The sequence below is a fragment of the Myxine glutinosa genome, chromosome 2 (assembly GCF_964187855.1).
Source record: "Myxine glutinosa chromosome 2, kmMyxGlut1.1, whole genome shotgun sequence".
NCBI lineage: Eukaryota > Metazoa > Chordata > Myxini > Myxiniformes > Myxinidae > Myxine > Myxine glutinosa.
This window is the reverse complement of record NC_136262.1, coordinates 74,706,084-74,723,147: the sequence shown is the minus strand read 5'-3', so window position 1 is coordinate 74,723,147 and position 17,064 is coordinate 74,706,084. Positions and strand designations below refer to the sequence as shown.

General features: G+C 42.6%; 1 protein-coding gene across 1 annotated transcript in view; it reads right to left on the bottom strand.

Moving 5' to 3' along the window:
• Positions 1 to 17,064, bottom strand: part of MEGF10 (multiple EGF like domains 10) — a 314,701-nt gene that overhangs the window by 45,974 nt on the left and 251,663 nt on the right. The window contains exons 17-18 of the mRNA XM_068109104.2: positions 7,550 to 7,678; positions 4,926 to 5,054 (exon numbers count right to left, since the gene is read on the bottom strand). Coding sequence (XP_067965205.2) covers positions 4,926 to 5,054; positions 7,550 to 7,678 — 258 coding nt within the window. The remainder of the gene's footprint in view (positions 1 to 4,925; positions 5,055 to 7,549; positions 7,679 to 17,064) is intronic.

Sequence of the window (17,064 nt, the reverse complement as noted above, 5' to 3'; positions counted from 1 at the left end):
ATCGGCCTTGACCTTCAAGGTCATTTTGAAGGTCATTCAATTTTGACCAAAAGGTAAAATTTTCAAGTTTCAGTTACCATATCGAGTAGTACCTCAAATTGAAGCCCTTGTTGAGTGCTTTCCAAACATATAACTAGTTTGACAATGTGACGTCATTTGACGGCGTTATGACGAAAAAACTGCACTTTTCATGTATATTGTATTGCTTTAGTTTGCATTGTTTAGGTCACTCTGTAGAGCACAGTTCCCTTTGGAAACTCTTGTAAGTTCGCATATCAGAGTCTTTTAGAGATACCCTTTAGCACACAAAATTATGAAGGTCAAGGTCAAAGGTCAAGGTCACTTTGGCAAGATACGGTTCACCCTGTGGGTGATGTTTTATTATTATTTTGAAAACGATACTACTGAAACGATACACGACTGTATTAAGAAACCTGGGCTTAATTTGTCCAAAGCGGCCCGAAGGTGAGGCATGAAGCCTAAGGCCTATACATACCGTTTTGTTGGATGATCCGTAACACTGATGCTTTCAATATTTGATGGTCATTTTAACAATCGGTTTGTTTGTGTTTCACACTGAATGAAAAACGTTATGGTAGAGCATGGCGATTGTGAAATATGACAGGTTCGACGATATGTTCGGCCTGAACGAAATTGGAATCAAAATACCGGAGTGTGGAGAGTCAGCCGCCGTACCGCCGCAATGACATCAGAAGTAATCACATCACCCTGTCATGTGACCAGATCCTCAGCTCTGATTGGTATATGTTTGAGTGGACATACATACATACACACAGACAAACACTGTTCTCGACAGCTTTGCCCTATGGGCTACGCCGTAAAAAGATCTCAATCTCAGCGGCCATTACGAGGGTTTTTGTCATCCTCCCATCACCTGCCCAAACATGCAGCTCAAAGTTTTGATCCCTGGATTTGAAAATCTTCAAATTGGTCTATCTTTTTCGAGGTTGAAAAAACATCTAAAAACACCGGAAATCAAGAGATTTCACAGAGCTGCGCATTTTAACCTGTGTAAGTATATGCACTACTCAATACAAGTCCAGTCAACAAGAGGGTGCCCCTGTGTAACTCACTACCTGTGGCAGTTATTGTGGTAACAGTGGTCACGTGATCTGCAGCCATACAATCTCTTGATGCCAACCAATTCAATACCTGTCGCCTGACCTGCATTAATTATTTTCAAGCGAATGCCAACTGGATTACAGGTCGCAATTATGGGGAATTAATAAGGAGGATACAAGTAGTAACGTGTTATCGATGTGATCACACGAGTATCCCACAGTGGGTGATGTGAAAAAGGCTGGGAAGATGAAATACTACCTTTGGATCGTTTTGGAAAATGCGCACCAAACTAACCCTACAGGTAGTAATTCCCATGAAAAGCACAAATGCAACACGAGTTTTCACCAGTAATATCACGTGATGTGAATACACTGCGTACCGGTGGAAATGGATTCCAAAGACACGCGCAACTTGATTACAGCAGCTTCGTTTTGCTTCCAAAAGTGCAAAGGGAATTGAATTCTGCATTAGCGTCCGATTCCTTTTCGAGATCAAATTCAGCTTATTGCTCTGACAACGAACACGGCCTTTTAGGGCAGCGCAGAGGGGACTTAAAAAATCGACCCTCCCGAATGTTTGCGCAACAAAGAATTCCAGCTTATGGCCAAAACGATCAATAAAAGAGCAGATGCACCCCATAATCACTTTCATATTCGTCTACTTTTCAACTTGTTCACATATTTGGCCAATTCCTCCAAGCAAAATGAATCATGGCCAGATGTTTATCCTTCCCTCTGCCGCCCTCCATGCAACTGCCTTCCATGTCCCCCTAGGGGTATCATCAAGATGGGTATATTTTTAGAACATCACTTTAGCCAAAATACAACTAATGGCCAGCTGTTTCTGCCTTGGGGGACTCATCAGGCTATCGTGACAGTTCTCTTGATGGCTCCAGGATGTCTTTACTCCATCTGTCCAATATAATCTTCTTCTCTATAAATAAAACCTCTAATGGCCTCTAAAGGTGGTTTTTTTTTTTTTTTTCTCTATAAATAAAACGCCTATTTTGTTTGTTTCTCTGTTTTTTCTAAGTCGATTTTCTCTTAAACTATTTGGCCATGAAACCCATGACCATCCTTATTATAAACGTCTTTGTCCAATGAGTTGTGGCTGTATATTATTTTTCCATTATCAATGACCTTGTTTGTTTTTTTCTTTATAATTTAGCTTACTTATCCGCAATTTTACTGAATAATCTCGCGAGATTATGGAATCCCACGAGATTGTGAATTTAACGTTGCCTTCTATTTACTTTTAACATTGTTCTTAACTAACGGGAAAAGGAATGTTGTTAAGAACGGGAAGAAAGGTGAGGAGAGGACAGAGTTGGGGGTTTTTAGGGGGCAGAGAGTTGGGAGAGTGAGGTTGGGGGTTTTTAGGGGGCAGAGAGTTGGGAGAGTGAGGTTGAGGCTTTGGGATTGGGAGGGGTGGTTGAGGACAGTTCGATGTTGCGGGCACAGAGGAGACAGAGTAAGGAGAATGGGGTTGAAAACTCAGGGTTTTGGGGGCGGGGGGGGGGGGGAGGGAGGGTAGTTGAGGAATTTAAGAAGAAAGGGGGAGGGGAGGACAGAGTTGGGGCGAGGGAGGGCAGAGCATGTGGTTGAGGTTTTAGGTAGGAAGGATTGAGGAGTTGGGATTGTGATGGGAGCTTGAGGATTTGGAGTTGGGTGAGGAGGTTGAGGAATTGTGGTTGAGAGGAGAGTTTAGGACTTGGGGTTGGGTGGGTGGTTGAGGACATGGGGTTGGGTGGTGGGTTGAGGAATTGGGGTTGGGTGGCGGGTTGAGGAATTGGGGTTGGGTGGCGGGTTGAGGAATTGAGGTTGGGAGGGGGATTGAGAGGGGGGTTCAGGACTTCGGGTTGGGATGGGGGTTAAGGACCTGGTGTTGGGATGGGGTTGAAGACTTGGGGTTGGGTGGGGAGGTTGAGGAATTGTGGTTGAGATGAGAGTTGAGGACTTGGGGTTGGGTGGGAGGTTGTGGACCTGGGGTTGGGAGGGGTGTTGAGGACCTGGGATTGGGAGTGGGGTTGCGGACTTGGCATAGGGAGGGGGATTGAGGACTTGGGGTTGGGAGTGGTTTGACGACCTGGGGTTGGGAGGAAATTGAGGACTTGGGGTTGGGAGTGCTTTGAGGACCTGGGATTGGGAGGGGGATTGAGGACTTGGGGTTGGGAGTGGTTTGAGGACCTGGGGTTGGGAGGGAATTGAGGACGTAGGGTTGGGAGGGAATTGAGGACGTGGGGTTGGGTGGAAGGTTGAGGAATTGGGATTGGGAGGGGGATTGAGGACTTGGGGTTGGGAGTGGTTTGAGGACCTGGGGTTGGGAGGGAATTGAGGACGTGGGGTTGGGAGGGAATTGAGGACGTGGTGTTGGGTGGAAGGTTGAGGAATTGGGATTGGGAGTGGGGTTGAGGATGTGGGGAGCTGGGCACATTTTACATTACGCCAATTTTCCACGGGTACTCGCTGCTCGGATAACCGAAATCGTTTTATGTTTAAACACTTCATTCCTTCCCATCCAAGTCCAACGATGTTCATATTAGTAGTTGCTCATGTAAGATGAAATTCGCGTTCCGTGTCAGCGACGTGCGCCTGCCTTCTCAACACACTATTATTACACAACATTGTGGGATTTACTCGAACACTTCCATTTTTGAAGCTACTGTATTAAACTGGGGAAACGGCATTATTCTTTGCGGTCACGTTCATCGAAATACCTTGGGAGGTAAATAGTCAGCAGCAATTACTGCATATTAATGCATGCAATGCATCCCATATTACATTGGTGGTAAAAAAAAACCTCATCATTATGGTTCGAGCTACAGGAGCAAAGAAAGGAACTAATCTCGTTTTCTCCTTCAAGGATTAATCACAAAAAGAGTCGGATAGAGGCCCCGGGGAGTGATCTGCTTCCTCGTGATCTTTGTTTATAGTTTTCAATTGAGAGCAATCTATTTATTACATACTGATACAGAAATGTGGCACAATTTGAGCCTCACGACCCCTTCTCTCTCCAAATGCTCCACATGTGTACCTACCTTCCCATTTATTATTTTATCATTCTAACCTCCTTACCCTACTCCACACTCCTCCCATCCATCCATGACCACACTGTTTCCGATTCTCGTGAAGCAGTTTCTAGGCAAATAAACACACTGAAGAGTTTACCGTCTTTTTTTTTCTTTCTTTTTTTTGTATGCAAGATCGAGGCTCGTGTAAGAGCTAACATTTATCACAAAAAGACAAACTGACACATAAAACATAAGATAAAAGGAGCGGGAGACAAGATGGGGAGAGAGGGGGAAGCACATAAGTACAACATTTGAGAACAGGGACATCGGGAGATCTGTGGGAGGGAGAGGGCTTGGGGTGAGGAGGCATGGGAAGGGGGGGGGGGGGGGTGGGAGAGGTATAAAACACATGGACACTGCTTGGACTTCCAGGAGAGAAGTTGGTATTTCAGAAAACTGGATCTGGGGTGAATTAGTGGGGGTAGAAATAGATCAAGGTTTTGGATGGGGGAAGATAAGAGATGGTGGTGAACAGCTGTTTTAAATACCTGGAGGGAGGAGTGGGATTGAAGAGAGTGAGGGAGTTTGTTTCAGAGGCGGGAGAAAAGGGGAATGAACAAAGTAGGGTAGAACAATGAACTCTCACAACAAAGTCGGGAATCGAACCTGCAATCAGCAGATTACAACACACAATCTCAGCCAATTGGGCCAACCTTTGACCTCCACTCCACACTCCCCTACTGCCATGGCTCTTGCCCATCATCCCCTTTCTCAATCTGGCCGACTGCCGCCCCCAAATAATAATTGTCTCCCCTATGCTATCTCCACATACCTTGATCACAGTGCAAACCCGTCCAGCCTGGGGTGCAGTGGCATGCTCCGGTCAGAGCATTGCATGAACTATTGTGAAAACATTTGCAATGCTGCTGGCAGCCGAAGCCGAAGAATCCAGATGGACATTCTGCAGACAGTCAGGGTGGACATCCATGTACATAGTGGAAACAGGGAGGGCAGAGGAGCACTATGGGAAACGTTGAAAGATAATTGTTAATGGTTCTAATATGATCTGAACTTCTGTTTAGTTTACTTTTGTTCAACATGACAATTAAAGCAGGAAACCCTTGATTATGGTATTGGTTACCAACACTAGAAACACAAATTCCCTTTGTAAACACAAAAAAAACTCGAACTGCACTTGGTAGAGCCCAGACATCTGTTAAGAAGAACACTTTACGTTTCCTGTCCCACTGATTGGCTGGATCTGCATCCAGATCTTCACCAAAATCTAACCAATTCGTCTTTGTCACACACCAAACCCGTCCACCAAATTTCGTCTGAATCTATCGATATCTTTTTGAGATATTCTACTCACAGACAGACAGACAAACATGGGTGAAAACACAAGCTCCGTCCACCATCGCTGCAGAGGTGATTATTCATCTTCAGACATCATTATCTCTCATGAACAAAAGTCCGCATCAAATTTGAACCACTTTGGTACAATCTTGAATGCGTGCATTAACACTATCTCGGTGGTATGTATATAATATAAATAAATAAACATATATATATATATTTATTTATTTATGTCGGTATTTATCTAACCTGGTTTATTTTTCTAAGATTCAGAGGTGATTAATCTTCAGATATCATTATCTCTCATGAACAAAACTCCGCATCAAATTTGAACCACTTTGGTACAATCTTGAATGCTTGCATTAACACTATCTCGGTGGTATGTATATAATATAAATAAATAAACATATATATATATATATTTATTTATTTATGTCGGTATTTATCTAACCTGGTTTATTTTTCTAAGATTCAGAGGTGATTAATGTTCAGACATCATTGTCTCTTATGAATAAAACTCCGCATCAAATTTGAACCACTTTGGTACAATCTTGAATGCATGCATTAACACTATCTCGGTGGTATGTATATAATATAAATAAATAAACATATATATATATATTTATTTATTTATGTCGGTATTTATCTAACCTGGTTTATTTTTCTAAGATTCAGAGGTGATTAATGTTCAGACATCATTGTCTCTTATGAATAAAACTCCGCATCAAATTTGAACCACTTTGGTACAATCTTGAATGCATGCATTAACACTATCTCGGTGGTATGTATATAATATAAATAAATAAACATATATATATATTTATTTATTTATGTCGGTATTTATCTAACCTGGTTTATTTTTCTAAGATTCAGAGGTGATTAATCTTCAGATATCATTATCTCTCATGAACAAAACTCCGCATCAAATTTGAACCACTTTGGTACAATCTTGAATGCGTGCATTAACACTATCTCGGTGGTATGTATATAATATAAATAAATAAACATATATATATATATTTATTTATTTATGTCGGTATTTATCTAACCTGGTTTATTTTTATAAGATTCAGAGGTGATTAATCTTCAGATATCATTATCTCTCATGAACAAAACTCCGCATCAAATTTGAACCACTTTGGTACAATCTTGAATGTGTGCATTAACACTATCTAGGATTCTAGCTGGTATGTATATAATATATATATATATATGTCGGTATTTATCTAACCTGGTTTATTTTTCTAATTTTTTTGTATACATAGTCGAGGCTTGTGGAAGAGATCATATGAGTACGCTGAATGAATTAGGCCGAAGGAACAGTTGAGAGAGGGGGGAAAAACCAGCAGCAAAGTTGAAGGCCAAGACATATGGAGACTTGGACACATTAATCGGTGTGGGGAGGAATTTGGGGCAGGAGAGGATGCATGGGGTGGACAAGAAGGATACAGAAAGAAACCCTCGGGAGGGAAAAGTCGGTTTCCGCAATGTGGGCGAACTGGAGCTTCTATAATGTGTAAACACAATGACAGTCTGCGCTCGTATGTTCCGGTTGTAAGTCACAGGTGTTTTCTCAGGACTGCATTAACGTGGTGTGAAGTTGTCAAGGAGTGTGCTCCTGGTTTCATATAATCCTGATATGCCCGTAACAATCTATGTCGTGAATGAGGTGATCATTATATTAGTTTCAGAACCAATGTCATCAATTTCAAAATCGAATCAGACCTCAGGTGCTGTACTTCAACCACACAAGACAAATAATTAAAAAAAAAACTTAGTAATCTATGCACTTATTGGTGGTCATGGATTTCACAACATCAAAACTATATATTCATAGAGATTTGTCTGACATGACATGACCCCTCATCGAACAAAGCACTTATTTATGTCTCTATGGCATCTCAAAAGGCCCCAAACATTACTAATAGTGCCTCCAAAAATCAAAACCGGTGATCTATCTATTTATGGCCGGGAATGGGTAGCGAGATGTGCAATGGGTTTGTAATGAGAGCAAAATGAAATGATGTGCAGGAAGTGAGCGAATGAAAGAGGGCAGTAATGTGGATGTTGCCGCATGAAGAATGTGGTGATGAGGCGTACTGATCTGGCACCGCACGCCCATGGAACCAGCCATGCATGAGCACAGCCCACTGATATGATGGCAGTCAGCCCCATTCTCGCACTGGCACAGCTGGGCACAGCTCTTTCCAAAAAATCCCATGGGGCAACCTGTGGTGATGCAAAAAGCATGTGCAGATACACACGCGCACACACACGTCACACATGAGGTTTGTGCTGCATATATTTGGCCTTAAGTTTGCTCTTTTACAGACACAGATATATAGCTTTTCCCAGGGGATGTGAGTGTCCCGGCGTGCTTTGCATGGTCTATCCTGTGGTCAGTGCATTTCCTGAAGACCAAAATTGGAGTGACCTTTTCTTTGCGGGCGATAATGTAATGAGTTTTATCGATGCCACTGTAATTACAAGAGATGACCTGACCGGAGCTTCTGACCACAGAAAAATAATTCTGGAGAGAAAATGTATTTCGATTGTTCCTCAGAAAAAGTAGGCCACATTGGTGGATTTTGAAAAGACAAGCAGGAGTTGTTTCCATGCGTAGAATGTTTGGTGAAAATGTAGATGGGGTGAAAATGTTTCGGGTTTACAAATAAAACAAAAGTGGATTTGGTGATGGTGGGAGAGCAAGGAGGGAGCACATTCCCTTTTGAAGATATCTTAGTCAGGGTTCAATTTCCCCAGACCCTTTGCTAAACAGTCACCTTCAATGGTGCTTCACAGGTAGCACGTTCCTTTAGCGTGGACCGTCCTTTGGATGTACATTAGGCTGGGGACACTTCTGCCTGCATTTGGTGGTGGTCATTAAATATGCCACGGTATATTTTTGCAAGAAAGGGCCATTGTGTGCCAGCACCGTGGACCAATTCTAAATTCATGCACTAACCAGCCACTGGGCTCACACTGGTCTCCTTCTTGCGTTGGCCACGAGGCACTCTCAATGGACCAACAGCGACCTACCAAGGACATAACCAGACTGACCGTTCAGGAAAAATGGAAATAGGAGCTTCATGCCTTCAATAAACTGGAAATAACCATTTACCATGTACGCAGGGAACGTAATACCATATTTGATAATGGTTACATGCAAGTGTCACATAATAGCAAGGAACACTGGCAGTTGTTTTTCGAGTAAATGACATTAGTTGTTAGTCTCACCCCAAAGGTGTTGTGAGACAATATTGCAACGCCCCTGTCTGTCTGCCTGTCTGTCTGTCTGTGTGGGGATCCACATCTATATTTTATCACTAAAAAATTTTTTTTTCTCTGAAACCGCTTGTCCGATCGATGCAAAATTTTCAACATCGAATGGACTCCCCATAGCGAATATTTTATTAATAACTCTGACATCAAATGTCACATGGTATGGCAGCCATATTGTATTAAACGAAAATTTGGATGTAGTTTTCTCCAAAACCGCTAAACAAAAGAAAATGAAACTTGGAAAATGTCATGAACTCCCCGAGGGGTATATAGGGTGATACTGATAGCAATGACGTCATTGGTGAAGTGATATTCCAGCCATAATTGATTGAATTGAAATCCTTACCTAAAAACCTTAAATGTCATCTATCGATCTATGACCCGATGCGAGTGAAGAATTTAATTTATGCCGTCATCGATCACATGGTCTGGCAGCCATATTGGATTGAAAATGAAAATGTAAAAATCTTCACAATCGCTTAATCGATCGATCGCTAACAGATCATGCGGAACTTCATACATACGATTGATTAGCCATTGAGAACATAATATGATTTTTTTTTACATTTGCATCTTCATTAACGCCATTTAGGCTTTATGTGCACAAAAGTGGTCGTTAAATATCATAATAATCAAAAAATAAAGCAACGGATAATGGCAATGGATTTGACATAATAGCGTGCATGGATGCTACATGTATATGGACCATATTAGCAGCATTTCCAGTTAACAATGGTATTTTAGTTCCAAATGAGCGCGAGAGGCGAGACTATGCTCTCTACCAAGTGCCGCTCTGTGCAATGATGGCGAGATGTTTGAGGCGTGATTTATGAGTCCAGAGCCGTATCTGAATCTTCAGCTGGAAAGTATCAGATTGAGTCACGAGATACAAGAAAAAGTGAAATCAGAATTGTTGAATTAAGTTATAACTGAACATCTCGCGTGGAACTCGAGATGCACATAAAAAGCGGATAAAACGGAACAAAGTGCAAAATAATGGGAGTAAAAGTTTCAGAGCATTTGTTAAGCCACAAACATTATGATGATGAATAAATGAAGAAGGTGTTTTGTCAGGTTTGTTGGAAGAAATTATACTTGGAGTGATTATTAATTGATCACAATTCCTTTAAACAAATCATAAATCAGCAAAAAAAAAAGTTTGCTAAATCAATAATGTATAATAATTATGGTTTAATGCTCAACTGCATGTTAATAGGAACTATTTGAGATTATTACACCAGCGTGTCTCAGTTTATATCAACACCTATGTCTTTGTGTTCAAACATAAGAACTGTAAAGGCAATATCGAAAAAAATACATGTACTTCGTATTACTATTCTGTCACATGCAGCACGCGGCTGAGGGTAGCATAATTTCCTGGGGGTGCAGCTGTGCCACTGCATTACACATGCAAATGTGGAGATGGATGAGTTGGGAATAGGAAAAGAAGGAGGAAATGGGAGAAGAGTATATGCATACACATACACAGTATTTAACATACTGGGCATAATAATGAGATGGGAAACTTCGAAAACCCCTCCATTTGTCCATACCTTTTATGTTATTGTTGCTGCTAATATTGCTGGTTAACGCCCTCTCAATTCACCAGTTCACATCTGTCTATAAAAGTCATCGAAAACCTTTCCATAGCTGAGAATTTATGCTGGAGGAGTCATTACACCATTGTGGGGTGCTGCAGAAGCAGCTTTAGAAAGGGGCAGGAAGTTGCCAGGGTAACTCACTCAATGGCCTACTCGTTTTGAATAGCACCGTGTGATATTTGGCATCTGAAGCACCAAACCAAAACTATCAGATGGGTAAAGGGGCCCAATGTACCCTCAAAATGAATTGCATGCACAATGATGCACAGCAGGCATGGGTCCTGCTTGAAAAACACCAGGTTGGCAGGTTTCTTTTTCAACAATCGGCAATGAAACCCAGACCAGACTATTCTACCTCAGGTATATCCTTTCAGCCCATACCTGTTTTATAAACGGCCCATAAATACATCAATTTCCGGTCAACAAATTGTCTGAAAAATCCAAAAAAATACCATATCTGCTGCCCCTTGATTCTTGATTACTAACCCACTTTCAAAAAGGGCCTTTCAGGGGCATAGTCAAAAACTGTGCATGCATCTTGGACGTGGGTTGAGCCAAGACCATTACTCCACAAACCGGCAAACATACCAGTAGAGGTCAATGTATGGAACCGACTTGATTGTTTTTGTTTGCGAGATCATAAATATGTAATGGGTCACCCACTTGATGTAGCTTATTGAAACCTGTCCAAGTGACCGACCACATAGCTTGCCAAAGGCCTTGGTCAAAGCAGCTTGAAGGTGATCTTGTGCACTTTTGCTTGTTGGAGCGTCCACTCTGAGTCAAGGACGTCGGCGGTTCGAACTCCAGCCGAGTCATACCGAAGACTTTAAAAATGGTGTGTGCTTCTTTCTTCCTTGACACAAAGCATTTAAAAATGATAGAGCACAAGCAAACAAAAACAGGTTGGTAATAACAACATAGGCTTTAATGGGCCTAATGACCTCCTCCTGCGTCAAAGTTCCCCTATAAGGGAACTCATATAACAGCTCTTCCATTTCGAGGTAAATTTCACGATGAACTCTCTCCTGGTTCTACATTTTAAAGGTATCAGTTTTGGTTTCACTCGCAGATGAATCGGTGCTGTACAAATACATAACACTCCAAAAGGTTTCTGCTTTATCCGGTGAGATGTTCAGATTTTACAGTTGCAAACGAGGCAATTTATCAAGCATATGCTGAAGCAGATGGCTGAGTGTATGAAACAGTCTTACTATAATGGCAGTCAGGCTTATCACCATGGCCATGACGCTTAGAGTCATGAATAAAGGATTCATGATACATGCTCTCATTGATGGGTAACATATTACAAACCAAATATACAGTGCATATCAAAAAAAAGGTAATCAGAATTCAAGGGGTTAATATGCAAAGGTTATTTATTTTGACAATTTACATGTGGTTTACTAATTAAGAGGACATCCTCAGATTTCCATTGATACCTTCCATCCATCATTGCTGTCACACATGACTGAGTACATGTTCATTGAAAATGACGAGTTCAAATCGCATTTTTACAAGTTTGGCTAATCGATGCAAGTCAGGATAATTGGTGCAAAATGAACGTCAGATGTGAACTTTTCTCAGGAATCATTGGCCTTTATGCACCCACACCTTCAACATGTCCACCTCCCCTTTCAACACAAAGCTCACAGCGGCGGAGCATGCCCTGAACTGCTCGTCTCACCATGGCCGGGTCATTGCGCAAAGCATCCACTTCATGTCGAATACGGCCCTGCAATTCGTCAAGATCACCGGGAGGAGTTACGAACACCTTGTTCTTTAAATGTCCCCAAAGGAAATAATCACATGGTGTGAGTTCAGGCGATCTTGGCATCCATTCCACTGCATGGTTGAGGGCAATGACTCGGTCTCCAAAGAGTTCCCTCAGTCGATCTCAGACAGCGATAAGACGATGTGCTAGGGTGCCGTTTTGGGCCCACCAGAGATATCTGAAGACACCACGAACCTGTCACTCAAAGTTCTCCTCCAGCTGCGGTAAAGCTTCATCATTGATCATCTGCAGATACCTGTTACCATTGACATTCCTATGAAAGAAAAATAGTCTGATCACCTGACCATTTCCACAAAGTCCCAACCAAACAGTCCACTTTTGTCGATTCATGTTGGTGTCAAAATTAAATTCTGGGGGTTGTCCTGTCGGTGCATATTCAAGAACATTATGGGTATTGACCTTGCCGTCCATGGCAAAAGCAGCTTCGTCGCCGATAACGAGATACCGCAGGAAATTGACATCTGCTTCGCAACGTGCTATCAACCATCTGGCAAGCACCAGCCTCCTGGCAAAATCCCCTGGCGTAAGTTGATGCCGGATGTGAATCCAATATGGATGTTGGTGGAGGTCCAGTCTTGTGATTCGGTTGAATGTTGCCGAAGGCAATCCCGTCTCATTTCGTCTTGTGCTGGTATCCCTAGGATGCTCCAAAACTTGCTGCCTTACTGCTGCAATGTTCATTTCCGATGGCCCAGTGCGCCTCCTACCAGAATTATCCTTGTTGCGGTTGAGACTAGTGCCATGCTCTTGGTATTTTCTAACATTCGCCCAGATGGTTTTGGCTGCTGGAGGCTCCCGTTCTGGGAAACGTTCCCTGAATGCATCACGAGTTCGCTGCAAACTTCCAGTTTGGTGAAAGGTTGTAACCATGAAGGTCCACTGTTCAGTCGTAAGTTGAACCATCTTTTCAATGACTCAGACTGTCTCTAAACCCATACACTGTAGGCCCATCTTAAATACCCATCTTCAACAAAGGATGACGCAACCGATGATTACCAGCCCAGCTTAACAATTTTACATAATCAACTTGGCAGTCGACAAGTAATGTGTCCATTTCAAACTGTCTTGCCAAACTTGTAAATTAGCCAAACTTGTAAAAATGCGATTTGAACTTGTCATTTTCAATGAACATGTACTCGGTCATGTGTGACAACAATGATGCATGAAAGGCATCAATGAAAAGCTGAGGATCTCCTCATAATTGGTAAACCACATGTAAATTGTCAAACTAAATAACCTTTGCATATTAACCCCTTAATATGCAAAGGTTATTTTAAATTATTTTAATTTAAAATTTTAAAAATTATTTTAAATTAACTTCTTAATATACAAAGGTTATTTAGTTTGACAATTTACATGTGGTTTACCAATTATGAGGAGATCTTCAGCTTTTAATTGATGCCTTTCATACATCATTGCTCTGTCACACATGACCGAGTTGAATTCCTTGAATTCGGATTACCTTTTTTTTGATACGCACTCTATAACTGTCACATAGAAAATCTCTTCCTTGCCTCAGTTCCTTCACCTATGTAGGTATTTCTATAATCTACTAGAAAGGAGAGCCGTTGGTCTGTCTGTGTCACCATTTTTCTCAGAGATGGCTGAACGGATCTTCATCAAACTTTCAGAGGTTCATCAGTGACTGCATGTGAGTGTTTAAAGGCAAAAAAAATTTCATATATGTATTTAGAAAAAAATTAAAAAGTTCGTTTTTTTGGATTAAAAACAACCGCTCTGTAGTGCCTAAGCCTTTTGATTAATGAGAGTTATATACAAGTACGCTTTCGCATAAATAAATACAAAACAATCACCAGACATTTGAACACAAATAATAAAACAATTCCGGAAGTGTACGAATTTGGTGGTAAGGCTTCTTCTTCTTCCTGAACGTCATCATTCTTAACTCAGAAACGTGATCAACGGCACATTCAGCAGCATATATTCAACGAAAAGGTGAAATGATAATTTGACATTTGTGATGGATTCTGATTTGGATGTAATTGCTTTTCCATTATATTTAACCTCATCTATATATATAAAGTAGAGTTGGCCTCTATCTATGATCTCTAAGATCTCGAGAACCCGTGGACGGATTTGCGAGCGGAAAGTACTGTTCGACTCGGGATGGTCCCAGGAATGTCACGGAGACATAAACATTTAAAAAATTTCGGGTTTTAAAATTAGCGTATTATTAGCACTAGCAGAAGAGAGAGGGATTCGAAGGGAGGGAGCGCAGCGCTTCTAGCGCTTCTGACTACAGCACACCTTAAAATTAAAAAAACTTCGGGTTTTAAAATTAGTGTGTTACGCGTAATTAGCGCTAGCAGAAGAGGGAGGGAATCTAAGGGAGGGAGCGCAGTGCTCCATCCAGCGCTTCTGTTAGCGTAATTAGCGTATTTCGGAACGTTAATTTTTCAACTTCATTATTCGGAATCAGTACGTCCCAGAGAACCTTCGTAACGTTAATTTTTCAACTTCATCCGATTGACATGGGACCAACGGCATGTGACAAAGAGTGAAACATACAGGCTACATTTATTTGACGACAATGAGTTCCGACTTCCGACCTCGGTGGGATGACAGGCTGAGTCAACCCCCCTGGTGTGAAGGGGGAGGAGGAGGGGAGGGGGAAGAGAAGGGGAGGGGAACGAGGGGGAAGGGGATGGGAGGGGGGAGGGGGAGGGGGGAAGGGGGAGGGGGAGGGGGAAGGGGGAGGGGGGAGGGGAAAGGGGGGGGAGGGGGAGGGGAGGGGCCCTTCTTCCCCTGGGCACCCCCGCACCCTTCCCTCCCCCCTTCCCCTCCCCCCTCCCCCCCTTCCCCCCTCCCTCCCCCCCATTCCCCTCCCCTCCTCTTCCCCCTCCCCTCCTCCTCCCCCGCTTCCCCCTCCCCCCTCCCCCCCGTTCCCCTCCCCTCCTCTTCCCCCTCCCCTCCTCCTCCCACTCCCGTGCAAAGCCGGGTACCTCTGCTAGTTTCAAATATGTTAATGTTTCTTTTTCGCTTGAGCAACGCCGGGTACTCCAGCTATAAACTCTGATATACTTTACTCGGAGTACAAATACAAATGCAATTTTGTCTGGGGGGTAACATAGGCTATGTGGCCGCGGCCTCATGCGAGGGTATGGGGGACCGGGAGAGGGGCGTAAATTATCTATGTAAATGTGTAGCGTCTAGCGCCACCTGGTATTGGTGGCAGAGGGTATTACAGTTTCCTTTTTTTTTACCTGGGCAACACTGAGGTTATGAAGCACTCTTTTCCCAGGAAATTTTTTCCTCCTTCCCTTCCTCCCCTCGCCCAAAACAGAGGGGCCTGTCAAAGCGACCCCCTCCCACCCCGGCAACGCCGGGTAGTGTCAGGTGTGCTTATATCTTCTTTATTTATTACACATCATACGGACGTAAATGAGCACTCGTTCTACTCCGCACGTTGCACATCACGTGCAGCGAATTTCACCTCTCTGCGCCTTGTATTTATTGTTATTTAAAAACAACGCTTCTGTACACCGCCCTTGAGGCTCGGTTTGCAAGCCACCGTATACAATTCCAGTAGAAGAGACATAAATACTCCTTCATGGAAAATGTTTTTTCGACTTTGTTTTATCCTGAAAAGATAGACCGTAGTGAACACACATTCGTGTTAATAGATTGGCCTTTAAAACTTACCTTTATGAAGGGGGGGGAGGGGGCAGACACCTGTACAAACACACAAACTGACTGTGTTTTATATGGTAGATAGCAATAATAATAATAATTTATGATCCAATAAAAGATTATCATCACACAACTCATCTTCATATTGCCAATTATGTGCTTTTTAAAACCCTGAAACTTGTCCGACAGGATGATGAAGAGCTACTTACCTTTGAGCTGTCTTGTCTGGGTTCAACTTACTGTCAGATTGGTGCTTCGCGGGCGGGTCATTTCAGCACAAACTGTACCGTCCTTCGGATGGACATGAAGCCGGGTATTCTGCTATCCGGAAACATCTGCTATCATGAGTTGGTGGACGCTATCGCCGGCACCCTGAACTACCCAAAATCGCCTTCAGTCACACATCAGGTGATGTCAGCGAGTTCGTTATAGGCTTGGGCCAGAAACTTTCTACAGCTGACCCCACAAGAATGTGGGAATATGTGGGGCTGATGCATCTTGGACAAATAGTAATAATAGTAGTAGTACTAGTAGTAGTAGTAGTACAAGTACTACTATTACTACTACTACTACTAGTACTACTGGTACTACGACTAATAATAGTAGGAGTATCCTGAAACCTAAAGACAACAGAAAAATATGGCCATAATACCTAAATAATTTCTTAGGGCCTTATGTTTAATTACATATGTAAGGGAGGGTCACAGGAGAGTGGGGAAGTGTGGAGAAAGAAAATAAAGGACTTTGGGAGAAGGAAGGTGCATTTTTGGAGGTAACGATTGGGGGAACAGGAGGAGGGAGGAAAGGGTTAAAATTCCACCATATTTGCATACATAGTAAAAACACAGGTCCTGAACCCAAATGATTCTCCAATAGCTTATCAGGCCACATGCTTTGTAGCCGCCTTTTTATTGCGAGGATAGATTTTGGCAAATATGTTTTACATGTATTGGCCTTTACCATAAAACGGGTCTGAAAGGGCCTTTCACAACTCCAAGGCCATGATGGCAACAGCTGCGAGCCTGACAAAGCAAACAGCTCAAAAATCATTTTGTGAAGTTCCTTCCATCAATCAACCTTCCAATGAAATATTACAACCGGGCCTGTGTGACCGAGCGAAAATGCTTACGCTCCTATTCAGTACGCAATCTCAGCATCCACATTTGAAAATATTCCTTTGGCGTCTCCCTTGTGCAGACATTTAGGAGCGCCGACAGACCTGGTGGTAATCGACCCGCCGATAGGCCTGTGTCGACGTGGAGCCGGCTTTTGTGTATAGTAAAAAA